The sequence below is a fragment of the Stigmatopora argus genome, chromosome 18, assembly GCF_051989625.1.
Source record: "Stigmatopora argus isolate UIUO_Sarg chromosome 18, RoL_Sarg_1.0, whole genome shotgun sequence".
NCBI classification, from domain to species: Eukaryota; Metazoa; Chordata; class Actinopteri; order Syngnathiformes; family Syngnathidae; genus Stigmatopora; species Stigmatopora argus.
This window is the reverse complement of record NC_135404.1, coordinates 13,628,485-13,656,219: the sequence shown is the minus strand read 5'-3', so window position 1 is coordinate 13,656,219 and position 27,735 is coordinate 13,628,485. Positions and strand designations below refer to the sequence as shown.

Sequence of the window (27,735 nt, the reverse complement as noted above, 5' to 3'; positions counted from 1 at the left end):
CGAGGAGACGCGTCCCGAATCCAGATGAGGTTATTGATGGCGTTCCTATTTTGCAGCCAGTCATAATTTGGCCAATATAAGAGTTGCTTTTTGTCTTCCCTTCAAAATATTCCCAAAATGATTTACACAAATGTCCTCACAATAGGAGAACGCACCACCACTTGCCAACGACAAGTAGTATATACTCCTCTCGTATTAGCGAACAAGCTCCGCCATTTGCACTGACTAACGGGGGAAAAAAACCACGCATTTTTTTTGTTCCCCAGGAATGCTCCGGTCTTGGTGACTTTTTCAAATTCTCTGCGTATTTTGACAGTATATCAACCATCTCACGGGTGCTTTCTCCGCAGGAAGCCAAATTTGTGGAGGAGAGGCGAAAGCAACTCCAGTCTTACCTTCGTATGGTGATGAACAAGGTGATCCAGACCCTGCCGGACTTCACCGGCCGTCCCACCAAGGAGACGCTGCTGTCCCTGCTGCCCTTCTGTTTGTGAGTGGACACGCCCACCTCTTAAACATTTCATTTTCCTTCACCAAAAGAGCAATCTAGGCTGAATCAATATGACATTTCAGTGAAGTTGCCTTTTGCGCCACAAAAAAACTGACATTTTACCGTATTTTCACGACTATAAGGCGCACCGCATTATAAGGCGCACCGCATTATAAGGCGCACCCTCAAGTTTTTTTCCATATATAAAGCACACTGGATTATAAGGCACCCTGTCTATTTTGGAGAAAATTTAAGACTTTTAAGTGCGCCTTATAGTCGTGAAAATACGGTAACCTCCACTCAACAATCTTATGTTTTGCCCACTCGTCTGGATTTACAACCTCTCCTTCGCTAGTACTTAGCATGCCGCTTAAAGGCGGCTTGTTTGCGGGTAATTCCGAGTAGAAAAGACACACTGTTTCACTCCGGCCTTATTGACCCGCCGCCCGGGGGGAAAACTAGAGTCCCAGACCTTTTTTTTACCCCTTGTCAAGAGCACTTTGGGACACCTGGACTCTAGATTAACGATGTAACCTTTTGTCGTGGCGGATTAAGCCAGCGCACGTCTTCCCGCGTCCCAATTTAAGCGTGCGGGAAAGAGATAAAGCGGAGAGGGAATAGTCAGTCGGTCCGACGTGCGCCGTTTCACCGCCGTCAAGACAATCAATTAGATGGCGGCTGGCGTGCGGGTGTACCCGTCGGCTCGGCTGACATTCCCGAGCAGTCAAACGGAGACCATTTTAGCAACGCCGCGGAAAAGACGGTCGCACGCCACGGCAAAACCCAGCTTGTTTATTTCCCGAGCCTCAGCTCAGTTTTTGTTGTTGTTGTTGTTGTTGTGGTATTTCAGGGACGCCCCCCAGACCACCGACGGCGCCCCCAAGACGCCCCGCTCCAAAACGGCGTCCCGTTTCCCCAGGCTGGGTCGCGGCCCCCAGCGGGAACCCAGACCCGAACCCCAGAGTGGCGACCTCTAAACCACTCCAGACTCGTTCGAGTGGTTTTCATGACGGGAGGGATCACGCCAAGACTTTTCGGGCATCCCAGGACAGTGTCCACCCACCCACAAGATTGAAGACTATTCCCACATGTGGGATGTCTAACGGAAGGATAAGTAAAATGGGAGAGGCCGGACGGAGCCCGTTATTTAGTGCCTCTCTCCACTGAACTGCCACCAGGAAATGAAACGCGGGTTTTTATTTCTTTTTGTGTGTCGTCACACCGCCTAGCCGTGTACGTTAGCGCTTTGTCTATGGCCGTGGCCGATATTTAGCCAGCAATTAGTGTTGCACCCATTCTCAAACGACTATCGGTATTAATGCGGAGAGAAAATGGCCAATTTGTTCTTCCGCTGGCCAAGACGCACCCCCTCACCCCCACACTTTTTGGTTGATTACTATTCCAATTTAAAGTGGGAAAACTGGCTGTCAGCCCTTCCACTTCAAATGAATTTGGTCGTTGAGCCCCGCCAATGGCAGACAATGAGTTAAGGCATCAAAGCCCGCATATTTTGGGGTGCCGATCCCAGCCATCGGGAGCCGAACAATATCGTTGCAGTACTAGTCGCTTTGTTTGCTATATGTTGCAATTTAGCTCATTGTAAACAGGCAGAACTTTGGTGTAATCGCCAGGTTTGTGGTGGAATACTAGATACGGCTTTCGTGGGTTTTCTTTGGGTTGGGAAAATGGAGAATTGAGGGCCTAGGGCCTTCAGATGGAGTATTTAGGAGTATTTATGTCCAACAAGTGTAACTCATTTTCCGGTTTAGGGTTGTCCGCCACCGCTACGACAATAAACTTCCTTGTACGTACCGTCACACCCCGAGAATGGTCGTCCGAGTATCTGTTCGTTGCACCGCTTTGGCACTTTTTGATTTGGAAGATTTCAACTGTTGTTTCTTGGCAGGTTTGAGCAAAGTGGCAAAGGAATGTCACCACCGAGATTTTAAAAAAGGAGACGAGAGCGACCAATTGCTCTTAAAGGAACACATACTTGCTATGTAGAGGTCAACATAAACGAGGATTGTCTTCTGAAAATTCATCTGGCAAAACTTGAAGGTGAGTTTACACTCCACTGTCTGAATAGAGGTCAAAAATCAACGCTAGATTTTTGTTTTAAACGGGCTTTCCTATTGGTTCACTGGGTAAATCCTAACAGAACAAAATAAAAAGGCATTTTGCCACTTTTACTATGCCGTCGTGGTCAATACTAAGCTTTCGTCGCCCTTCCGTCGACGTCCAATCATATCTAGGCTGTCAAGATCATCGCTAGTAGATCCAGAGTAGGCGTCCAATCCATTTGAAGTGGGAGCCTGGCTGTGAATGAGTGGCAATGGCACCTAACAAATGAAGACGTAACAGCTATCTAATCTAAATAAATAAATAAATTACTTTACATTCAAGTATGCTGAAAAAGAAAAGATTACATTCAAAACAAATGATCCATATTTTGGATGTAAAAAAACCCGAATCAAAACTGTTTCAAAGCGTATCCAGAACCTCCCAAAAATATTCTCAATGCCAAATGGTAAATTCCTCGGCTTAATCCTCCTTAAAATAATGATTATTTGTTTTGAAAAAGTATGAAAAATATATGGCGTTGGTCAAAATCAAAGGTACAAAAGGTACTCCAATATTCCCCTTCCTTTTGCACTCCGAGACCGGCCATTTACGTTTTCATAAATGTATTTCACTTTGCGCATTCGGCCGTGCGCGCGTCCATTAAATAGGCGGCGTGCCATCGTGCCTCCGTCCTCGCAATGGAAGCCCTATACATAAATTGCATAAAATCGCCATGTACGCATTGCCTAAATGACGTCTCGGCCTCCGCTTGCGTCATTTCTTCATCCTTGGGCGCTCTCGGGGCTTTAATTGCGAGCCGCCCCATTTTACCTTAACGCAATGTTCTGTGGCGGTCACGTGTCAAGATGATCGGACGCTGAAATAGGCATTTTCAGCATAGATGGCCCAAAACAGCCACACCAAAAAGCTCAAATATTATTATTATATCTATCTACATGGCCAGATGAGTGCAAAAATGTCCCTTTTCCATCCACTTTTGCCCAAGTGGCAAACCCTGCAACATGTTTTTTTCTTCCGTCGCATTGCACACCACATGACCTCTATTAAAGGGTCATCAGTTGCGCCTGCAAAACATCTCCTCCCATGATTTAGAGTCCAATTACAAGGCCATTCCCGCTCCCTGGCCCCCCTTAATCACGCCACCAATTCCAATCACGCTGTCCGGTCCAGTCCGACCGGCCCATTCTTAAATGTTAATCTTTCTCGTACAAAAGAGTGCAGAATATACCCGGGAATTTTTTGGGGGGGATGATGGGATGGCAACACATGTAAAAGTGCTTTTGACAAGCATCTGAGTTGTGGATTAATCCTAACCCTGCCTGTCAATGCTCATATTTTAATGAGTTAACAAGCCAGTGGCCCCAAATCATCAGGAAATGCCCTAAAAACAACCCAAAAAAATTTAGTGACCAGGTCATGGTCTAAAACAAGGGTGTCAGACGCGGGTTGGTTCGCGGGCCGCTTTAAGGTCAACTTGATTTCACGTGGGCCGGACCATTTTAGATAGAATATTTAGATTTTTTTTAAATAAATGGATTAAAAGAACTGGATTAAAAGCCCTGAATATTCCGTTTTTTATTGATCTAAAACAATGTTTATTTTAGCTTTTTTTAAATATATTTTACAAAATGATTTTTGAACAAAAAACACAGAAAAAATGGATTCAAAAATGACAATGATTGATTTAAAAGGGGGAAAATCAGGAAATTTAATAAACATCTATACTCTTCTTTTGAATTTGATCCTAAAACAGAAAGTCGGCACTCATCATTTACTTTCATGGGCCACACAGAATGATGCGGGGGGCCAGATTTGGCCCCCGGGCCGCCGCTTTGACACATGTGCTCTAAAAGCAGCAGGAAGGAACCCTAATATCTTTCTTGGCATCTTCCGGCAACAACGCCGGCTCCCATTTCTGACCCTCTACGCCCCAAATCCGAGTTCTAACTTGTTTTCCTAAAGACGGTCCGGGAGAACAAAGGAGAATAAGCTCCTCCTCCTTCGATGACCTTATTGCGCCGCGTTAATGAAATTCACCGCAGTTAGCTCGACTCAACGAGATAACTTAACGCGTATGCTAATTCCTCCCCATCCCGATTCCGAGCCCCGACAAGGACTAGCCGCCACGTGGCCTTTTTTTCCGATAATTCGCCGGTCGGGGCGCCGTTCTTTTCCCTCTTATCAGTTGGGCTTTGTTTGGGTGCTTTGTTTTGGTTATCGCTCGCCGCAGGACAAAGACTGGAGCGTGACAAAACGTCTGGCGGCAGGCGCACTTTGGATCAAAGCAAAAGCGTGATGAGAACACCTGAGGGTGCGGCTTACGGCGCGACGGGGGATCGGGCGCCATCCCCCATACGGGAAATGCACGGGCCCAGGGATCTTTCACTGGGAATCAAAAAATACATTTAAAAAAAACATCTCAATGATGGTGTTGCTCCAACGCCATTTTTGGGGCATTTTTCAGGGGTGCTGGAGCCTACCCCAGCCATCCGTGGCCTGATTTGCTTACTCGCCATTTGCAAGAAACCAACGACCAATCACTCTTGAGCACGTGTCAAAGTGGCGGCCCGGGGGCCAAATCTGGCCCACCGCATCATTTTGTGTGGCCCGGGAAAGTAAATGATGAGTGCCGACTTTCTGTTTTAGGATCAAATTCAAATGAAGAGTATAGATGTATATTACATTTCCTGATTTTCCCCCTTTTAAATCAATCATTGTCATTTTTTAATCCATTTTTTCTGTGTTTTTAGTTCAAAAATCATTTTGTAAAATCTAAAAATATATCAAAAAAGCTCAAATAAACATTGTTTTACATCTATAAAAAACGGAATATTCAGGGCTTTTAATCCAGTTCTTTTAATCCATGTATAAAAAAAAATCTAAATATGATATCTAAAATGGTCCGGCGCACATGAAATTGAGTTGACGTTAACGCGGTCCGCGAACCAACCCGAGTCTGACACCCTTGAACTAGAGCGTTCAACACGTCGGATCCATTCGAAGTGGGAGGGCTGGCAGCGAAGGAATGATTTTTAAAACAATAGTAAAAAAAAATTAAAAAACTAAAATGAAGTAGACTGATAACACATACTACATATGCGTAAAAACTAAAACAATTTGCAAAATGACGGTAGTAGCAAGCGGAAACGAATCCCGCCTAAATGACTGCACGCGTCTGAAATTGAATAAAGCAAAGAAATGATTTTGGCCATCTGCTATCGATGATTATTTCTGCGAGGAAAGAAAGCGCTAACAAGCTACGGTGATCTCCCTTTCAAACAAGACTTAGGCACCCCTCCGGAATTTCAATTCCGACTCCGGTCGGGCCCCCACCGCGCTCGGAAAAGGCCAAGAGTTATTTCCATATTTATTGCACGTCGCCAATGAATAAATCAGAAGATGATCCGCGCGTCCCTTTGTAAAACCAAGTTTTATGGCGCCGGCGTACGCCGGAGGGGCCCCTAAAAACGCCGCCAGTGCCTTGTTGTCATTTGCTAAAGCGACGAAACCATGACACCGTGAGTTCTACTTACTCTGGCTGTCATCGCTTAACTTTGTAGTGGCGCTCTTCATCCCGTGACTCACGCTAATTAAAAATAAAAAATGAAAAAAAAACGGCGTCCTGAGCCGGTGGAGATAGCCGCCGGTGGGTAATTAGCAAAGGGAAACCGCTACGTGGCGACGGATACAGTTTAAGAAGGCGGGAACGTCATATTCTGTCCCGATGATGAAGAAAATGCGTCGGCGTGAAAGTCGCCGGTCACAAATACTAGTCAATTGATGTAAATAATAGCAATAACAGCTCATTATTCGAATATAGCGCTAGCTTTACTTCGCAAATTGGTTCCAAAAGTGTTTTTGTAACTTGGCTTAATTAGAAGTAGAAGCATAGGTTAGGGGTTATTGAATTAGCCTTCATTCCATGTTTAATACTACCATCTAAACCGTCTAAAAATTATAATTGTATTAAAAAAAACGCTAATGGGAAGGTAGCGAGGTGTTGGAAAATAGTAACTCGACCATGAAAATTTCAAACAAACGGATGCAGGAAGTGTATTTAAGTTTCTAGGGATGGTTTTGTAACTTGGATTTATTTCGTATCTGGATAGTTCATATGTAGAAACATTCGTAAGTGGAGGTTTTGGAATAGTTCGTAAGTAGAGGTATCTGAATAGTTTGTAAGTCGAGGTATCTGAATAGTTCATATGTAGAAACATTCGTAAAGTAGAGGTATCTAAATAGTTCGTAAATAGAGGTATCTGAATAATTTGTAAGTAGAGGTATCCGAATAGTTCGTAAGTAGAGGTATATGAACAGTTTGTAAGTAGAAGTATCTGAATAATTCGTAAGTAGAGGTATCTGAATAGTTTGTAAGTAGAGGTATCAGAATAGTTCGTAAGTAGAGGTTCAGAATAGTTCATAAGTAGAGGTTGCGCTGTACTTGAATGTTTGCCATTAGCCAAAAATCATCTCATTTCTCTCCATTTTTATCCGTCCACGTCTATAACATTTTTTCAACCAGTTTTGTGACCGAGCCGTGATCAAATGACCTCCGATTCAAGTGCGTATGCACAAAGAAAAACAAATACTCGTTGCTATCAGGTCAAACGGCAGCGTGTTTACTGATAGTGGGCGCAATCATCAGAAGCCAAGTGACTATTTTTTTTTCCTGGCAGATCCGAGCACGCTCCGATGCGCCCGTCCGTGCGTGCAAACCAACGGCCACGAGTAAGCTAAGCTCTTCGTACAAACACGGGCGCCCGCTGTTGATTTTTTTCCTCGGCTAAACCAACATCGACGCTTTTTTTTTTGCTCTCAAGCCATGTGGCAAATCGACAATTCTGAGAGACGTCAAACTCTTGCTGGGAAGCCCATCCAGAGATTTAAATTGTATGAAAAATTCTGAAATGATAATACATCTTTACAGGCGGTCACCATAGCGATTTTTTGCATTGGCGGCGAGAGAAAATGTTCCAATTCTGGTCCAAGTTTCTGCAAAACTTTCTTTGTGTCGCTGTTGAATTATTAAAAAGGAGAACTTGGGTTTTGTGGAAAAGGAAGATGGTGAGGAGGAAGCAATTGGTTTTTCTATTCTGTTTTTTTTTTTTCTTTCACTTGGCCACAAGCTGGTTAGCATTGCCCGGAGCTTGCCATTCAAACTCAAGCATTCAAACTCAGTTTCCAGCCTTAGCCAAACATGGTCGCTCTTTTAAATCAACTTTTTTTTTGCACCAGCCTGCTCTCCTCCTTATTATAAAGCAGAAAGCCAGTCTTTTTTTGGCAATAGTTGTAGCCCACGGTATCAAAGTGGCAGCCCGTCAAGGTAAATCATGCGTGTCGACTGCCTTTGAGAAAATTCGAATGAATATTATAAAATACATTGCAGCCACTATTAACTGTTTTAGATGAAATAAACTTGGTTTAATCTCAAAAATAGTATTTTCATCATGTACAGAATCACTGGTGATAAAGTCATTTAAAAGTTTTTATTTCATTTTTAAGAGGCATATGATTGCTTTGCCTAGCTGGCGGCCATCTTAGGTGTGTCTTCCCTCATATCCATTCCACTATTTTGGATTTGATAACTTTATTCATCCTATATTCGGGAAATTTTGTTGTCACAGTAGCAAGAGGGTGAGAATACAGACACAGAAAAAGACATTTTTACATAAATAGATAGGTAATAAGTGTACTCCCTTTTCATCATTTAACTTGGGCTACAAGCTATATATATATCTATATTTTTATCACTCCGATTGTTTAGACCAGGGGTCCCCAAACTTTTTCCTTTGAGGGCCACATAACTTTTCCCTTCTCTGATGGGGGGCCGGTGTCAGTTTGTAACAGAAAAAGTAAAAAATAATCGTTTGTCCACTCCAGGTTAAATACCCTGCATTCTGAATCAATTTTTCTCTTACCTAACTTTTTCGCCATTATTCCGTTCTCTCTTTGACAGGGCCTAGGATTTTTTTTCTGGAGGCCAAATAGGGAAAAAAAATCCGATAGCGTCTCTGGTATTGTTCAGAGGGCCGGGCCAAATGTGCTGACGGGCCGTATCTGGCCCGCGGGCCGTAGTTTGGTGACCACTGGTTTAGACCATAGCCATAAAATACAGTTAATATGAAACATTATGCCTATTTGACTTTTTGTTTCTCATCAATGAATAAGCACCCTCCAAAAATGCAATTTATACTCAAGGACGACTTGTATACATTTTTTCCCTTTCACTTCTATTCTATCCACAAAAATACGATAAGTGGAATTTCTACCCAAAGTTCCCGGCAGGTTCGGTCCGGTTACTTTTTGCGCGCGGACCAACCCCCGAGCGCCACATCCCGTCTCGCGCTAGTAGTCGAGGAGGCAGCGGCGTCTTTCCACGGCGTGGTGGCGACTGGCGTTCCGCTCCGTTTGAGCCACCTGATGAGAAAGCTTCCATTACGTGCCATCTTTACCCCGCTTGTCCTTGTCTAGAAATCCACACTTTTCCAATCCATTGAGCCGACGCCATTTATCGCTTTTGCTCGGCGAGAGGAAATGCAGGCTAGCTTTCGGATATTCGGATAGCCGCGCTTTAACGGAAACACCAGCGAAACGCTAATCGATGGGAAATACACGAGACGACAACAGCGCGCTTAATTAATAATCAAAGTAGTTCATCTACTGATGGCATTACTTTAAAGGTACACGGTCGATTGGTCGCCGGTCTTTTGGTCGCCGGTCTTTTGGTCGCCCGTTGTCGTGGTCGGGGCGACCAAAAGACCGCGACCAAAGGACCGGCGAACAAAAGACGGCGACCAAAAGACCGGCGACCAATCGACAGCACACGACTTTAAATGTACAGCACTTGTACGTTTTTACACGACATTGATATAAACACGGCGAGTGAGATTGAAAAAGGGCAAATACGTAGAGATGAGTTCTGCAAACAAGTAAACAAAAATGGAGACAATTAATGATATATGGTGAGATTTCCTATCCCAATCTTTGCCAGGAATCTCGATTCTCCAATGATCGCTGCCGACCCTCCCGGTCAAACCGGATGGGACGCAACTCGCCATCAATGGTGAATGTGAATGGCTCCATGACAGCCTTTCCAATTGAAAGTGTCAATGGCAACGAAAGAGCGTTTGATTGTCTTTTAATTTTTGTAACGGAAGGGCGGCGGCGAGAACGCTCACTCGGTCTGACGAATGGCGGCGATTGCGATCTCCCGCCGTGGCGAGCTTTGATCCGCGACAGGTGGCCCGATTCATCAACGCGCAGACAGATGCTATCTTGAGTGGGAGGGGCTTATGGCGCTAGACGCAGGTGACAAATGACAAGTGGCGGGGAGAGCGGATTAAATGACGGACGGGGATGTCCTTATGCGTGGGAAAGACAGACCTTAGCTAAAGATAAAAATAAAAACCAGTGGGAGGGGTCCCTTTTTTCTCAAGGACAAAAATTTTGTAACACATCAATACAATGTTAACAAAACTAAATGAATGATAGACAGTGTTTTTTTTTTAAAAATTGGTTTTCAATTAGTGTTTAAAATCGTCACGTCACGGTTGGCTTTCGAGGTCCAGTTCATTTGAACTGGGAAAACTGGTTTTAAATAGTCATGTTTCAGTGACACTGACAGCGATGGGCGTCCAATCAATTGTGACGGATGGAAAAATGGTAATCGTACGTTGAACCATCGGACTGACCGGATTTTGCGCAGGATCAAAGAAATAAAGAGAAATAAATCACTGGGGAAAAAATGTGCTGCCAAAGGTGATTTTTACAAGCTCATTTGAAGCCAATGATCCTATAATGTCCCGTTTTAAGTTATTTCTGTGAACATTGCCGCTTTTTTCTTTTCATGCGCGAGGGCTAGCCAGCATTTTTTCCGCGTCTATACACACACTCCCGCTCTTGTTTCTATGGAAACCGGCCACTCAAAGGGGGGTTTGAAGGATGCAAAACAGGTGCTCTGAGCAGTTGGAACATGGCCGTCGTTGCCTTGAAAAAAAAGATTGACAAAGAATTTGAAACACAATTGATTGGAATGATCATTTACCAAGCACGTTTGACGTTAACTCTTTTGTTTTTTTTTCCAGCTTCTCATCAAGTACGCACGACTGACTGCGGGCCAAACTCGGCCTGGACAAAAGGCGCCAAAATCGATGCGTAATCACTGACAAATTCCATCCAAACTCTGTAAGTACAAACAAAAATGTTTTTCTCCTTGCATTCCCCAACGAGTGCTACTTTAACACGTGACCGGATGATTCGCCTAAAGACGTTTCGCCGACGGACGTTTGACAGACGGACAGGTCGCCGAATGGACGTTCCGCCGAACGGCCGTTCGGCCGTAATGAACGTTTACTATATAAATACTAGTATTTGTATTTAATCATTAAACGCTGTTTTCGGCTGGATTTGAGCGAATTTGAGAGCATTTTGGCTTTAGGCGAATCATCCGAGTACCACTTTAACACGCTTTCAGACACCATTGTTTGACTTTAAGCCCGCCCCCTGCCACCCACCTTCCCCACCGGCCCTAGTCAAACCCAGTGCCAACCCCCCACCAGCCCCGCCCCCGCCCCCTCCCCCGCCAAGCCCCGCCCCCTCCACCACCGCCACCCACCAATCCCACGCCACCCACACCACCATCCACCAAGCAACCACCCCCGACCCACACCCCCCTAAATAAGAAGTAGCCAACAATACGCAAATGCTAATGGACACGTAGCGCATTTTCCGCGCTCCGCTAAGCAAACAAATTAGCACGAGAGACGCGACCCCGCCGTCCGAAAGCGACATTTCTTGAAAAGCACAGCTAGGCGACGCCATTAAAGTCCCTTTATCGCCCGGGCGAGTGCGCCAATTCGTGACTCACCCGCGTTTATTTCGCCGATGATCGCTCCTCTGGCGTGCAGCTGACGCTAGCTAAAGCTAAAGCAAAGGCAACGGGGACATCCCAATTATGTTCAGGCGTTTGACGGATGCACGGAGCTCGCAAATATCCTTCTTTGTCGCTTCTCGTGCCGCCCTAATTCGATTTTCTGGTCCATGGAGCGCAGGATCGAGCTCAAACACAGACTGCGTTCGGGCTTTTTTCGGAAACCGTTCGTCTCGTTTGTGTGTAATCAGTTTCTCGAGCTAATCCTCACCAGGGTCCCGTTGAGTAGGCGGAGTGCGGCGGGATTTATAAATATATATTTGCACATACAGGGATATACTGGAATATGGCGGTTAATGTAGACCAAACATGGCCGTGAAAATTGAAAAATCGCCAAGTAGGGTCACCCCTATTATAATTACTTAAAATTGGCTCATCAGACTAATGAGGTTCTCATTTCATGTCATGATGATGAATTAGGATCTCGATTCATCTAAAAATAATGATTTAGGATCTAATTTAATCTCACGATGAGGATTTAGGATCTCATTTAATCTAAAAATAATGATTTAGGATCTCGATTCATCTAAAAATAATGATTTAGGATCTAATTTCATCTCAGAATGACGAATTAGAATCACATTTAATCTCATGATGATGATTTAGGATCTCATTTCATCTAAAAATAATGATTTAGGATCTCATTTTGTCTCATAATGACGATTTAGGATCTCATTTCATTATCAGTTTTTTTCTTCAGTGTTGAGTCTTAGTAGCAAGAGTGGTTTCCGCCTATGAGTTTTAGCGTGGACCTTCCCATTTTTATGACCTTTAATAAAAAAAATAGCAGAAAAAAAATTGCGTTAAGTGAAGTCGCGATAATCGAGGGAAGACCGCACATAATAATATATCAGCGAGAATGCACGGAAGCTCGTTTGAGCAACGCTGTAATGTTCATAAAAACTGAAATGCCACTTAGTGGAGCGCAGAACTCCATCAAGGATGCCCGATTAATTATGGGACATCATTCAAATCGGTTTTTAATAGAACTTGTAAAAAGAAATGGTGGAACACCGGAGCTTTCCAAAGGTTTTTGCCCAAATGGCGCGTGAAGAAATCAACATATTTCAAGGTTTATATCGTATATCGCTCATCGCATTATTTTTATTATAAGTTTTACTGTCTGAGTCTGGAGGAAGTGTTGCGTTCTATGAATTCTATTTCTCCCGCCTGTTTTTGTGTACTTTTAAAGGGCAAGCAGTCGACTTGCAAATGACCGCGTTTCCCAGATGACCTTGTTGGCTAGGCTAAGCGTTAGCTTTTAACCGCTCCTTTCATGTTTTGACAAAAAACACAAACGGTGGCAAAAAAACAGTTTTTGCAGTCGATTCAAAACTGGTAACGGAGAAATTTGAACATAGTATTTCCAGAATACACATTATTTAAAACAATACGTAGTCATTTTTTGGGGGGGCTCGCTACAACCCCAGCCCCGAGGCGCCGACTCCCCCAGGTCCGCCCCTGTCGAGGACTGTAAATAAATAAATGACATGACACCGATTTCCTCCCACTCAGTAAGGCTCGTTTTCACAAGAGCGTCGCATGTGTCAAAGGTCAGATTTATAGGCAGCCATTCCACTATTTCCATGTGTTATGCGCTATTTACTTGGGATGCAACATCCAGATAAATAACAGAGTGGCTATTTGTTGACGTTAGACGGGCCTTGTTGACGTTTTAATACGGACTTGAGCTCCTCAATTAGCCGGTCCTGACAATTCAAATATTTGTCAGCGCCGTCTTAGCGGCGTGATTCAATCAAGGAGCTTTTTGTTCCGGCTAACGAGCGTCTCCGGCTTCGGCCTCAAACTCATTCGTTTTGCATTCAACTTGCGAGAAGTTGACATTTTCATTAAGGGAGGACGTTGAAGAAGAGGCCACATTTCATTGGAGAAACAGGCGAGGAAAAGCAACTTGCCGCGCTTTAATATTGACCCAGTTGTATTGAACAGTCGCGTCGTCCGTCATGCTTGCGATCGCTTTAAATCGGAAATGAATCGCAGAAAAAAAATCACCTTTTACGATGGAGTTCCCTTCCCACGAACCTCCGTGAGTCACGTATACATTTGGGCTTTTCTCACCATCACTTAGGATTAAAAACGATATAAATGAGCAACATTTTCAGACTAATTAGCTTTTGTCCACTGCTTTTTATAGGCCGATTAGATGCATGTCTTTGATTAGCACTCTGATTAGCAAAAGTATTGCTACTGAAATGGATTTCAAGTATGTTATTTATTTATTTTAGCGCCAGAAATCTGTTGCCATGGCTAACATTTCTTTTAGCGCTACTCTTGATCGTAATGGAGGATTTTTGGGCCTTTTCTTTCTGAATTTATTGGCTAGTGGGCATCTTATAGTAAAAAATAAAAGTTATTTTGTACAAACAGACAATCAAGTAAAGCGTTTGAAGTTGTCTGTCGATTTAAATTCGGATACTTTCCCAATTAACCATTGGGATGGACTCCAGCACCCCGCCAGCCTGTTCGATTCGCGTAGGCAGTCCTAAAAATGGATGAATGAACGGGAGTCACGTGAGCCTGTGAAATTAAATTCCTCTAATTAGGCCAGCAAATTTGCCCGCCCGCCCGCCTGCCAAATCCCCCCTCGTTGACATAAGTCTCTAATTAATTGCGGCACGTTGCGATGGAACGCTGGTAGGAATCATGCCCCCTACCTCCAAGTGGTGAATTGCGGCCAGAGTGGCTTATTAAGCTCGCAAACGTGCAAAACCCAGCCTGAAAATTGAGTGTGTAGAAATGCAGTGTTAAAAAAATGATGTCCATATATAGGGTACCCAAAAAATGTTCTGTTTTTTTCCCCCTTAAATAAGAGATACGTTGAGTCCATAGTTCAGCGGCGGCGGCGGCGGCTCGTAACGGGAGAGTAAGTCACGCATAGGAAGGATCCCTCTGCGACGAGCGTAAGAATCAATCTCCGACTCTCAGCTGGTCTAAAGCAATCAGCGTGATGGGATTCCACCGGCTTCTTGCTTTACATATTAGAGATAAACACGGCTTCCCGAGCTCCTTGGGAGCTCCGGCGCCCCGACCCCCGCCGCTTGGCTTTAATGAGCCGCGCGGGGCCGACCCGCCACGGTTGGATCGGCCGATCCCCGTCAGGCGCCGCCGGCAAAATCCAATAGAAATTCCGACGTCTCTTCTCGCCACTGGCAGCCGACGATTTCACAATCGCAACCCGAATAAGTCGTTTAAAAATCCCGGTCTTTTTTGGCCACACGATTGGATCTCAGACATCTCTAGAATCAATGTTTATAGCGTGGCCTTCCACTTTTCCGCCGTTGCCCCACCCAAGATGGCCGCCGTCCGGTACTCGGACGTTTCGTCGAAAGACATTTGGTCGACTGGACGTTTGGTCGACTGGACGTTTGGTCGAACGGACGTTTGGTCGAACGGACGTTTGGTCGAACGGACGTTTGGTCGAACGGACGTTTGGTCGCCGGGGTGTTACTGTTGAAACTAGCTCTCAAAATTATAATCGTGAGAGACAGAGTGAGTTTAATATCTAAATATCAAAATATCAACAGTAAACTCTCTGTCATAATTTGACAGCGAGCGAACCCGGGGACCAAACGTCTTTCAACGAAACGTCCGGTCACGCCGCCGGCCAATCACCCGGCTCCTGAAAACCAAATTAAAACGACCGTAATGAGTCTGTTATCAGCAGTTGAAAATATTCATCTCCCGCACCACGCTTGTTAGCAAAACAGTCCCAACCTGCTGAAAATCGAAAAAAATCGGGAAAAAAAATGCGTAAAACCCGCTGCCGTTGGCCAACCCCGGACGGCGCCACGCGTCTCCCGCTGCCAAGAAAATTAATTATCCACAACATGCGCAGGTAGCGGTAGCGTTTGTCCACGGGAACGCGCCGAAAGATTCACACCCTCGCCTGCAAGCGCCAAAATATCCACAGAGACGGAAAAATTGCGAGCGTGCAAAGTCGGGCTTGCCGACGAGGGAATCTACAGTTGCCAAGGGTGTCATCGTCACCAAGTTAGCGCCTCGTCGTGGGGATGGCGCTTATGACTCAGCGCTTTTGTCACCTTCTCGCATTTGCGCAAGTAGTACAGTAATTTTAAACAAGGTGTTCGCTGCGGTTCTCAAATACTTTTGTGCGCCCGTCGGGATTTGTTTTTTCTCGTCCGTGTCAAGCTATTGGCTGCCATTGATGCACTAGCTAAACCTTGGCTAATAGCTACTTTGCTGCATTAAATTGAGTTGAATGTATAATGAGATTTCAAGCTTCACCACAAAGTGCCCAAATAACAACAACAGCCGAAAATACAAGTAAATAATCAATAAATCATAACAATCACTATAAATAATAAATAAATACCGTGTTTACTCGCATATAAGCCGCCAACCGCGTATAAGCTGCACCCTGGAAGTTGCGGTTGTTTTGAATTTTACAATTTCTCCCGATTCCCAATTTGCACCTCCATATTCATTCATATTCATATTTTATAGGGAGTACAAATGTGATACTTTGAAGGGAAAATCATTGGATGTGCTATTTATGAGATACTGTATAAATCAAAACCACATTATTAGTATCATAAGAAAGTTAATATGCCTGTCTTTTGTGATGTCACGGTGCACGGCTGCCATTTTGTCGTGACGTCACGGCGCACGGGTGCCATTTTGTCATGACGTCATCGTGTCACGGCGCCGTCAAAATGCAGTTTTTCTACCAATCATGTTTTTATGCGTGCCCTCGATTCAGTCATTTTTTTGTCCGACAAAAAAGCGGCTTATATGCGAGTAAATACGGTAATCAATAAATACGTCATAAATAAATGAGTAGTCAACAACGTGGTGTAAAAGGCCATGTGGGAGGTGAACGTTCAAAGCCGGAGAGAACCAAAATGAGGAATAATACATTTATTATGATGATTATTTTTAGTCCAAAAATATGGTCAATCAAGAGCAAGTTTCTTTGCCCAATTGGATTGTGCGATGGCAAGCGAAGTCGAGCCTCTTCTTGGCCGAGAAGCTCAGCATAATGGCATTCCTGACTCTGACATCATGGGAACACGTTGTATCCAAAGAGCGAGCGCATATATAGAACGCGCAGCAGCGCCGAGATGCCAATCTGCGCACGTTCGCTTTGATGTACAGTACACGCGAGGCAGCTCCGTTTTCCCGCAGGCCGTTCCCAATCACTGGCATTATTACACACAGAATGATGATTTAGATCACCCCCGAGGCAAAAAAGAAGGGGAAAGCGGGTGCGTACGTACGTACGTAGCGAGCGCTACGACGACGACCGAAAGCGCGTTAACTCATCCGGCCGGAAGCGACGAGCCCCCGTACGTACGTACGTAGAATGCAAATGACTGCGGGGAAGGCCTTGTCTCGGGGATTAATAACGAGCGCAGCGGAGAACGATAAAGACGAGATGGCGCGCCGTAAAGCTGATGTGAAGGAACGGGATTCGGGAGAAGAATCATGGGACGTGGATGGGAATTCTGGGAAGCTTCCCATGGGTGACTTGAAGGCGCCGGCCGGGGGGGAAAAGTGGAGCGAGGTCATGACCCCTACCGTCAAATTAGAACGTGTTTACACCCGTACCATTTTTAGAAAAAGAAATAAGACCCATGTATGAAAAAAAATGTATCGTCAGATTCTGACATCCCCCAAAATGTATGTATTTTTAAAAAAATAGTAGTATCTCAACATCCCACTGTGAATGCTTTTGTCTCGTCGCCGTTGACAACCAATCATGAGTGCGCACTTTCTGTTTTAGGATCAAATTAAAATGAATAGTATAGATGTATATTAATTTTCCAGATTTTTTTCCCCTCTTAAATCAATCACTGTCATTTTTTAATCCATTTTTTTCTGTGTTTTTAGTTCAAAAATCATTTTGTAAAATCTAAAAATATATAATAAAAAGCTAAAATAAACATTGTTTTTTTTGATCAATAAAAAACTGAATATTCAGGGATTTTAATCCAGTTCTTTTAATCAATTTATATAAAAAAAATCTAAATATTATATCTAAAATGGTCCGGCCCACGTGAAATCAAGTTGACGTTAAAGCGGCGCGCGAACCAACCCTGACACCCTTGTGTTAGCGTAACCGTTTTTCAGATAACTATAACCTTAAAAGACTAATGTCCGACTTATAGTCCGGAAAATCCGATAATTCAAATTTGGCTTCCGTTCCATCCGATGCTAAAGCTAATCCATCTCTAAAATGTAACATTTCTTGTTGTTTTTATCTCCCACTTCTCGTTCAAAAGCGCCATTTCCGAGCACTTGGACTAATTGTCATCACGTCACCCCGTCCAAATGTTTAATGACGCTTGCGATGATGCATGGCAATATCTTTTAATTTGCCTTCCCCAGTTACGTCGTCTTTAAAGTTAACGAGGCTATCGGCCGATTTGCGTCGCGATGATCTTGCTCTCCAGTAACTTTGCCGTTTCCTTTTCGCTTTCCTCCTTAATTAAAGTCTACGTACGTTGGGAGTCGGCGCCAAAAAACCCGTTCTAATCCTCTCCTGGCGTCTACGTGGATTTGATTTTTTTTGTGTGCGTTAGCGCCAGGGATTTCCATGGCCTCCTCCTCGTCTGTCTGTCACCAGGCGCCGTGACAACGGCAAACAAACGCTTTCTCCTCCTTTTTCCCCGTTGGCAAATAATGACAAAACCACGTTGACTGACGTATTTTGCCGTTTTTTCGGAGAAACCGGCTTCCTCCATCCATCAAAAAAAGCATCATCTTTGTACTCTGTAAATCTTGGATTCTTTACATATAAAAAAATGATTAGCGCCGAGGCAACTGGCGGCAATTTCCCCCGCTGTAATATTACAATTCGCGCTGCTTTTATGAAAATTTGACAAAGAGGCACAGTCATTTTTTCGACTCGGCTAATATTGGGGAATATTTATGGCTTTGGAGTTATGTACGTCAGCCTGAAATCAATTTGCGAATGGCTTTTATCATAAGTTGAACCTTGTCGGGCAACTTTGGCTCGTGAGCCATACGTGGCTCTTTTGATGGTGGCTAACGGCTCTGCGCTAACTTGAAAATCTCCTTTCTCATGGATGATTAGCATCGGCGTAACCATGTTTTTCAAATACAGTGGTACCTCGACATACTAGTGCCCCGACATATGAGTAATTTGAGATACAAGTACAATTTTGAGCAAATATTTATTTTGAGATACGAGACAAATTTTGATAGACGAGCAGACAGCGGATGCGAGAGGCTGCTCATAAAAACATCATGGCCACTCCCTCGTGTAATGTCTCTACGAGCACTGGGCGGAGCCTTGCATTTTTTTCAGCGTTATTTTTTTACCCCGTTAGTCAATGCGAATGGCGGAGCTTGTTCGCTAATACGAGAGGAGTATATACTACTTCTCATTGGCAAGTGCTCGTGTGTTACCCAATTGTGAGGACATTTTTGGGGATCATTTTGGGAATATTTTGAAGGGAATACAAAATCAAACAAGCCTCGATAGGTTGCATCTGAAAGTCAGAGTGGAGGCGGGGCTAATAGAGCCAAGAAAGGTATCAAAATGTCAAACTAAATTAGAATTAATTTAGATTAAATGTATTTTTGAGTGTGTCTGCATGGTCATCCAAGTTCATTTCAATGTGTTTATGTTATGTTACGAGCGCGTTACCGTGCACACATTTAATGATATTTTCCCTTTTAAATAGGGAGTTGAGGGCTCTGAAAGGATTTCCGTTACAAAATAGGAATTGCTTATGACTCTCTCTCGTTCAAAAAGCTTCCCAACCTCTAATTTTAGATGGTCATTTTATCGTAAATCGTAACTTTACGACATTTTCTCCATTGCGGCGTCTCTCATTTTCTAAAGGGTGCCAACGTGGGTCTGAAAAATCTCCGCCTTGGCCGCTTTTGTGAAGAAATTCCGAGGCAAATCATGTGGTTTAGCTCCCGGCCCGACCCGCCGGACTAATGAAATGATTAAGGGGCCTTTGTCCACCAAGAGGTGGCAAATCTATGGAAAATCACTTATCTAGGCTGGAGAAGCCATCTTGCCGGAGTCCCCAAATAACAGATCATCTTTTCAATTCCCCAGATGCTCTTTCAAGCCAGGCCCCGGATCAATAAGAATCCCAAGACGGGGGGGGGGGGGCGAAAGATCCCGCTGGGTCGTCGCCTCCGCGACACCGTCTCAATATTAGACTTTTTTTTTTTTTTTGCTAGGACTCGTCTACTCGGAAGTTGAGGGTGCCGTTTGCCTTAAGCGCGTATTATGGCGTTCCCGTGGGGAAATAGCTGTAGCCGACGCCCGGAATGACAAAAGTGGGCGTTGCCATGGTGACCGCCGTCCGCCACGTACCGGCAGAAATGCTAAGCAGGTTGCGTCGGACATTCCCTCCGCGCAGTCCTGCTTTTTTGCGGAAAAATGACGGTGTAGATTCACGAATCCATTTTTCTGTTTTAGCTGAAAATATCTATACTAATATATGTAACTCTTACTACAAGATTCTAAATACTTCATGTCGAATGTACTTTAGAAATGGTAATATTTCCGTATGGATGTATTCACAGGGAGGATATCCCCATGACATATTTTTTGCATGTGAATATGACTCACCTGATTTTGATTTTTCTGCCAATAATGTTTCAGTAATGTAAATATAAACTATAATAATACTCTCTATATACTGGAATATAGGGTAGTATCAAATGTACTGTGGGGTGGCATGTGTGTATGAAGTAAAAAATAATAAGTATTAGATTTTGTTTTATATATACATATATATATTATACATATATATATATATATATACTTATATCATATTAATATTGAAGTAAATAATAATAAGTATTAGATTTTGTGTGTTTATATATATATATATATATATATATATATATATATATATATATATATATATATACAAAATCTAATACTTATTATTTACTCGTAACTCAAATGAACGTTTCCCATAGAAATGAACTAATAAAAACCAATTAATTTGTTGAATCTAACCTTACACTAAACTTTATTCTAATTTAGTTTGAAATTTTGATACCTTTCTTCTTCCGGGTTGGCTCTATTAGCTCCGCCTCCACCGTGACTTTCAGATGCAACCTATCGAGGCTTGTTTGCTTTTGTCTTCCCTTCAAAATATTCCCAAAATGATGCACATAAATGTCCTCACAATAGGATAACGCACGAGAAGTAGTATATACTCCTCTCGTATTAGCGAACAAGCTCCGCCATTCGCACTGACTAATAGGAAAAAAAACTCATGTCGAGGTACCACTGTATATCATATTTTACTGCTTTTGACGCCCAATCCAATTTGTGTCCAATTTGTTCGTTCCCAGTTGAAAGTGATTGGATGTTGCTAACAGCCCAAAAAGTACCGTAATACTTAAAAAAATATATCGTTTTAATAGCCAATCCGGATAAAAGACGAGGTGACGCGTCCCGATTCCAGATGAGGTTATTGATGGCGTTCCTATTTTGCAGCCAGTCATAATTTGTCCAATATAAGAGTAGAACGGGCGCGCGTGGAAGGTCAGCCGTGCTTTGTTTGTCCCTCGTTAGAATCGGCAAAGCTACGCTCATTAAAAGGAGGCGCTCTCCTGCCTCCCAGTCTCATTTTTTTGCTATTCTTCTCCGTGCGCAATAATGTCAAGACTGAAGCCGTCTAGACAGCGTAAAGCTTGATAATGGTCATCGGGCGCCATGAAATCTCTTAAAACGACGGCAGGAACAGTGAAAATTGTCTTGGAGGACAGAAAATCAAATCACTTGACTTCTTCCTGAAGTAGAAAAGAGCTTTCCAAGAAAACTCCCCACGTAAACAATTAAGAATGATACTTAAAAACTCTTATTTTTGTCACAACTTGCCAACCAAGGTGTGGAAAAGCCTGGTTTTTGATTGCGTTTTAAAGGAACTGAGCTTTTTGACGTGCTTTGCTCAAGTCTGAGGAAGACGAGTAGGAAGGTTTCTTGACGAGAAACCGAATACCAATGGAATGGAATTAGGACGCTCATTATGGCGGGGCGCCAGTGCGGTTTTGGCCGAGGATGATTAACGATGGCCGACAATGAAGGCTTCTTTAGACCCCAAGCAAAGTACTCCGTCGTCAGGCATCTTCTCGGTTGCTTGCTTCCGTCGTGGCGGGCGTTCTTTCGACATGTCTCGCTACCTTCCATTTATTGTTGACAAGTGCTGTGTGTGTAGCAGATTGTGATTTTTCGGTCTAAGTTGCATGAGGAAAGAAAAATATGGAGGTTAAGTCGCGTTTTTGGGAGGGCAGGCTTTGGTTTGAGGGGAAAACAAGAACAAGCATGTGTTAAAGTAACCAGGAAAATGGAGAAGAGGCTAACTAGGTCTAAGATAACCAAACTATAGATAACTATAGGCTAAAAAAACAACATAATAGGCTGTCGTTAATAAATCTGACTTGCGTATTAGTCACAGGGCCAGCCAAACCATGATAAATGTGCAATTTATAGTCCGGAAAATACGCTACATGTCGCTTATATAATCGTATTGAAGTCATTTCAATAGTTGATCAAAGATACGATGAATTCAAGTAAGGAGAGCTGGGAAGTGATTCAGTATTTTTGTTAAAATCCCCCAAAAGTCCATTTTTGGTTGAGTGATGTGATTTTAATCTTGTTTCAGCGCTTCATAGTCCGGAAAATACGTATCTCTCATCTTAATGGCGGCAACTGATCGTTACTATTTTGTTTTGTTTAAGATGTAGAATTTTTTTCCTCTGGTGGACATCATGGAAATGTCATTTTTGGGGCAAAAAAAATCAAATGAATTGTCTCGTAGCCCAAAAGTATTCCTCGGTTTAAGATTCATACTTCATTGGACTGACGTTTGTGTGGGGAAAAAAAGAAGAAAGGCGGCAGAAATGTAGCTTGATTGAAATAATGAGCGAAGGCCAATCTTGCGTTGACGCCTCTTATTTCCGCCGTGCCTAAGTGCCTCCATCCAGAGGCGGCCGCATTGATTAGACGCACCGATCCGTCCGTCATTGTCAACGAGCCCAAACAGAACCCGCTGAGCTAATAGCGCTTAGCCACATTTTTAAAAAAAAGGCTAAAAAAAAACAAAAAAGTGGCAGCATGTAAGCATTTTTCGATTCTTTAATCAACAAATAAACGCAGAAATCCTCTGAATTAAAATACTAGCCGTACCTAATGCTTTTAACTCGATATTTAATCATTTGGATCCCAAATAGGACTAAAAAGAGACACCCAATTACATCGGTTAAGCCTTAAATAATTAGCATTTTAAAATTGCCGTCGTTTTGGATGAGAGATTCGCTGACATTATAAGAGGTTTATTTTTTTGCGGGGGGTGATAGGTTTATTATTAATACACTTTAATCAAAACGGAGACATCGTTAACATACTCTGGCTACAACTTGCAAGGAAAATCACTCCCGACTCGCCTTCGTCCAAGATGATTCTAAAGAAACGGCATCTTCCGCTGTCAATTTAATCAGCGCATAATCAAAACATTTAAGGTCATCTGATTCAAACAATTGCATAAGCTAACCGAATAACACCATTAAGGTCAAAAAACAACTGCCACAACAATCTCATATTAGATCGGAACCAAAAACACGTAAGAATTTGCACATGTAAGCATACAAAGTGACCCGAGCGGATCGGAAACCAAAACAACTGCGTAAAAATTTGCACAAATAAGCACAATAATTTCTTTATAAGATAAACAGAGCGACCGTATTTTTAAACAATAATGCGAGTATTTTCGGAAGTTGGTTCGATTATCTTCATCTGCCGGAATCCAAGTCAAAGCAATTTAAGAGTCCCTCGTAGATCTTTATTGCCAACTCAGATCAACAGTCTCGGCCTGGAACATGGTGTCCTGTTCAGTCAATAGTCCTGAAAACAATTAACTGGGGGGGGGAAAGTGTCCTCGAGCTTACTCGGTCCCAACATAAAGTATAGAACAAATTAATTTATGGCTTCATTACCTATTAAATGCTTAATGAACATATAGTCACATCCCAGAATAAACCCAACAGGGGAGGGTGAGATTTATGGAAGATTTGAAATTTCCTCCGCTCCCGTTCTGGAACTTACATGGCGTTTCAAGGCAGAAAAAAAAGTGTTTTACACGGCGTTACTGCACCAAAGCGCCAGTGAAATCACGATCCGACGTGGGAAGAACAAACGACGTCTGCCGACGTTTGGCTCCTAGCGTTGTTTTTTTTCTCAGTTTTTTTGCCTCAAATTGCATCAGCGACTTTCAATTGTGCGGAGTGAAAGAGCGCAAAAAAAATCAAAATGTCAAAGGCGTTCCGGCAGACTCTTTGATAAGCGCCGCCACCACAAAGCTTTTCCGTCCCCGTATTTGCCCGTCTTGGACCGACCAATCGGTGTCCGGCGCCACCGGACAGCCACGTCGTGCTAACGGTTAGCGCGGCGGTCACTAGCGGCGAGTAGACTAAAGGGCGGCGCACTTCCAAACAACAACAAAAACTGAAAACGGCTGGAGGGAAGCCAAGCGTTGCCACGGTGACAGCGCCGTGAAGAAAATCTCTTTGTATTGTTACCAAGGCAACTACTGTGATGGGGAGGGGGGAGAGGGGGGGAGGATAGATGGACGAGAGAGAGAGAGAGAGAGAGAGAGAGAACGAGGTGAGGAATGATAAGGAATGTGAGAAGGATGGATGGCAAAACAACTTGCTAAAGATCAGCCTTTGTTTTGCCCGTCGTACTTAAAAAACACCAACATTTCAGCAAACGGGTCATTTTATCACGTCTGGCTAAGAAAAAAACCTCAACATTCATTGGTCGCCACCCTCCGGCTTCAAATGGATTGAACGTCTACCCGTGATAAACTATCATTGGTGGGAGGGAAGATGCATCAAGGCCAACAAAAGAACACTTTTTCACCAATTCCGCCATCTTTCTTCTTTAAATGGGTTATCCGTCTGCTACTTAACGACGCTGGACCCCCATAATACGTTTTTTTTTCCCACATTGCCAAGTGGAATATGACCTTTTTTCGTCCCCTTTTTTACGTCATATTTCCCCGCGGCTGTGTTGATGTCGGTCTGTAATTCCATAAGTATAAAAATGCTTTCTTTGCCCGCCATAACGACGATTTTGCGTCACAATCCCAACTCCGGAACGGATTCGCTTTGGAAGTCGACGTTAAACTAACCTCCCGCCACGACCAATTTATGATGCCCCTTTCGTCCATTGTGTCAATTTCATAATCTGATGATGTTAAAACCCAAATCGACTCAATCTACGCAATTTGCGCCGTATGAAAAATCAGCCATGTTTAAAATCAGCCATATTTAAAATCAGTCATATTTAAATCAGTGCTATTTTGCCACATTAAACGGCTGTGTATTGACACACAGATTGTTTCTATGGCGCTCCATTTTATCCGCGTGGCATTCTGACTTAATCACTCTGATGCATATTTGCAAAATCAAAAACCTATTTCCCAATGACGTTTTATGGCGCGGCGCATGAATTATAGAGCGGAGCCGGCTTTTTTGTTTTGTTTTGTTTTTTTTCCGAGCGGTAAAACATCTTTTCACGGCCCGGGACCCCCCCGCCTCCCAGCCCTCCCCCAAATAGGCATTTTCCCACATTTCCTGGGCATCTCCAGACGAGGAGGAGTCGCCTTCTTCTTATCTGGGAAGAAAATATGATGTAGAGCCCAAAGGGAAACCCCGACAGTGACGCCAGGACTGACTTTGCGCTCTCGTATACGGCGGGCTTCGTTTGAAGCGTGCCGCTTCGCCGCTTCGCCGCAGCCGTCGCCGCCATCTACTGTAATCCCTCCCGCGCATTTTTTTCTCTCGACCGTATTCTCCCGAAACTTCTTTTTGGTTCTCGCGGTCCCGGGAGTTTCTATTCCGGCTTCCCATTTATTTATACAGCACGAGTGGAGTACATCAAAGTGGCATTAAATCGGTAGAACCGTTCAAAGGGAAAACAATTCAAACGGGAAATGGAAATGAAATTGATAAGTGGGGGGAAAGCAAAACAATTGGGTCTTTTCGAAAAAAAAAATCATGAAGAGTCTTGCACAACTGCGATGGTGCTGGCACAAAAAAAAAAATACAATTGGGGTACTAAAAAATAAATACCGTACACTCTCGGTGTCTGCGTGGGTTTTCTCTGGGTACTCCGGTTTCCTACCACATCCCCAAAACATAGGTAGGCTAAATAGACGCTAAATTGGACGCTAAATGGTCTCTGGCCCTGAATGAATGCTTGTTCCTCTCACGGTGCCTCGCGATTGGCTGACGCACAAGTCAGGGTGACCCCGCCTACTTCCCGCAGTTGGCTGGGATAGGCTCCAGCACCCCACGGAGATTAACGAAAGAGTACGAAAAAATAATGTGCCGCTAAGCGTACTTTTCAACTTCTACTTTCCAACTGCCCTTCCCAAGATGGTCGCCACGTCCTTGTGATTGGCTGACGCACAATTACGGGTGACCCCGCCTACTTCCCACAGTTGGCCGGGATAGGCTCCAGCACCCCCGCGGCCCTCGCGAGGATGAGATTAACAAAACAGTACGAAGAAATAATGTGTCGCTAAGCGTACTTTTCAACTTGTACTTTCCAACTGCCCTTCCCAAGATGGCCGCCACGTCAAATGGCCAGAATCCTAATAATTTTACAACGGAACGTCGTATTAAAAGAAACAACGTTGCGTTGACCTTAAAACTAAACAAAAAGCGCTAGCAGCACATTAGCGGCTAATTATCGGGAGGCAAAAAACCCAAAACAAAACAACTAGAAAGTTATTTTTTTCTCATCGTCGTGTACGTAAGCCCCTCCCATTTTAAAGATGGTTTGAGTGGGGAACGCCGAACGCGGTGGGTTTTTCCTCCTCGCCACATTGCGTTTGCCGCTCATGTGCATTTTTCACGGGCGCGATGGGACGCCACTTGACAGCTCCAGTCGCCGTGACGGATGGCGAGACCGCCACAACAAACAGCGCAACAAAACCCACGCTGTCAATTTCAAATGTAACTAGCTTTGCCAACAAAAAAACAAAAAGAAGAAAATTGAGTAGACAAAGTGTCAAGCGGTCTTTATCTGGGTAATTAATGACGGACGTTAACCGACTTTGTGCGAAGACAGTCATTGAACGCCGCGGAATCGGAATCTCTTTATTCTTCATTAACATTGCAATAACCTTTGCTTACTCCGATTAATATTTCATCCCAATCTTAACAAAAGTGCATCGTTTATTTCCACTTAGCTTAAATGGATTCCGCGGGCGCTCGGGCGTGTACTTTTAACATCTTAACAGTCAAAAACAACCAACTAAAAACATATTTACAAGCGGAAAGGGACAAAAACATCATTTAGCACTCATTTATTCACTGTAATGTGTCGTTTTTCAGAATGCATACATAAATATTAATATTAGCCATGCAGCAATATGTCCAAATAGCCGTTAGCCGTGGGTTGTTTCAATTTTTAAAGTTTTTTTGTGGACAAAATTGGGTTATTTTGTACCCAATAGCATTTTTGAATTAATTTTCGCCAACTGATTTTAATGTTTGTTCGTTAGCATCCAATTTTTGCATGACAAAAGACGATAAAATGACACATTTTTGCAGGACAAAAGACGAAAAAATCACCAATTTTTGCAGGACAAAAGACGAGAAAATCACATTTTTTTTGCAGAAGTCCTATTTTTTTATTGCCACGTAAGAAAATCGGATATAGAACAATCGTAATATATTGTCAGATGGCAAATGGACAACAAAAAAGCCCCCCAAAACCCCCATTTGTAGAAATAAACAAAGAAAAATGTCATCGTAGCAACACCATGGGAATATCATTTCAGATGGAAAAACATTAGCTATGTTTTTTTCTTCTTCTAGTCGAATAGTACCAAAATACATTTTTTTTCTCATAACTCCATTTCACAAAATTCAAAGTCGATCAAACGGGCGATCACGGTGCATATTATAAGCTACTGTGCAAAAAAAACAATAGTGGGAAATGAGCTTCTACCATTGCAGAAATGCAGAAATATCACAAACTGGTCTGGACATAAAAAATAGATTTTTTTTATTCATTTTTTATTATTTACGCAGTGCATGGCAACCCCACAAAAATGAGCCAATGGATAATAATCATCTGTAAATAGCTTATGGATTTTGCTGCTGTTGTGGGAATTCTCTTGGCCCTTATTTTCCCACAAAAATGAAACATTTCATAACATTTACATATCGATCAACA

At 43.3% G+C, this 27,735-nt stretch overlaps 2 protein-coding genes across 3 annotated transcripts in view; both read left to right on the top strand.

The window, feature by feature from the left end:
* The window catches only part of snx29 (sorting nexin 29), a 49,525-nt gene extending 47,207 nt beyond the window's left edge, over positions 1–2,318 (top strand). The window contains exons 20-21 of the mRNA XM_077625091.1: positions 351–490; positions 1,341–2,318. Of these exons, the coding sequence (XP_077481217.1) occupies positions 351–490; positions 1,341–1,467 (267 nt within the window). The 3' untranslated portion in view covers positions 1,468–2,318. The remainder of the gene's footprint in view (positions 1–350; positions 491–1,340) is intronic.
* An 82-nt stretch (positions 2,319–2,400) lies between these two features.
* The window catches only part of cpped1 (calcineurin-like phosphoesterase domain containing 1), a 71,420-nt gene continuing 46,085 nt past the window's right edge, over positions 2,401–27,735 (top strand). For both annotated transcript variants that reach the window (XM_077625097.1, XM_077625096.1), the window contains exons 1-2: positions 2,401–2,548; positions 10,657–10,756. The gene's annotated coding sequence lies outside the window, so the exon portion shown is untranslated. The remainder of the gene's footprint in view (positions 2,549–10,656; positions 10,757–27,735) is intronic.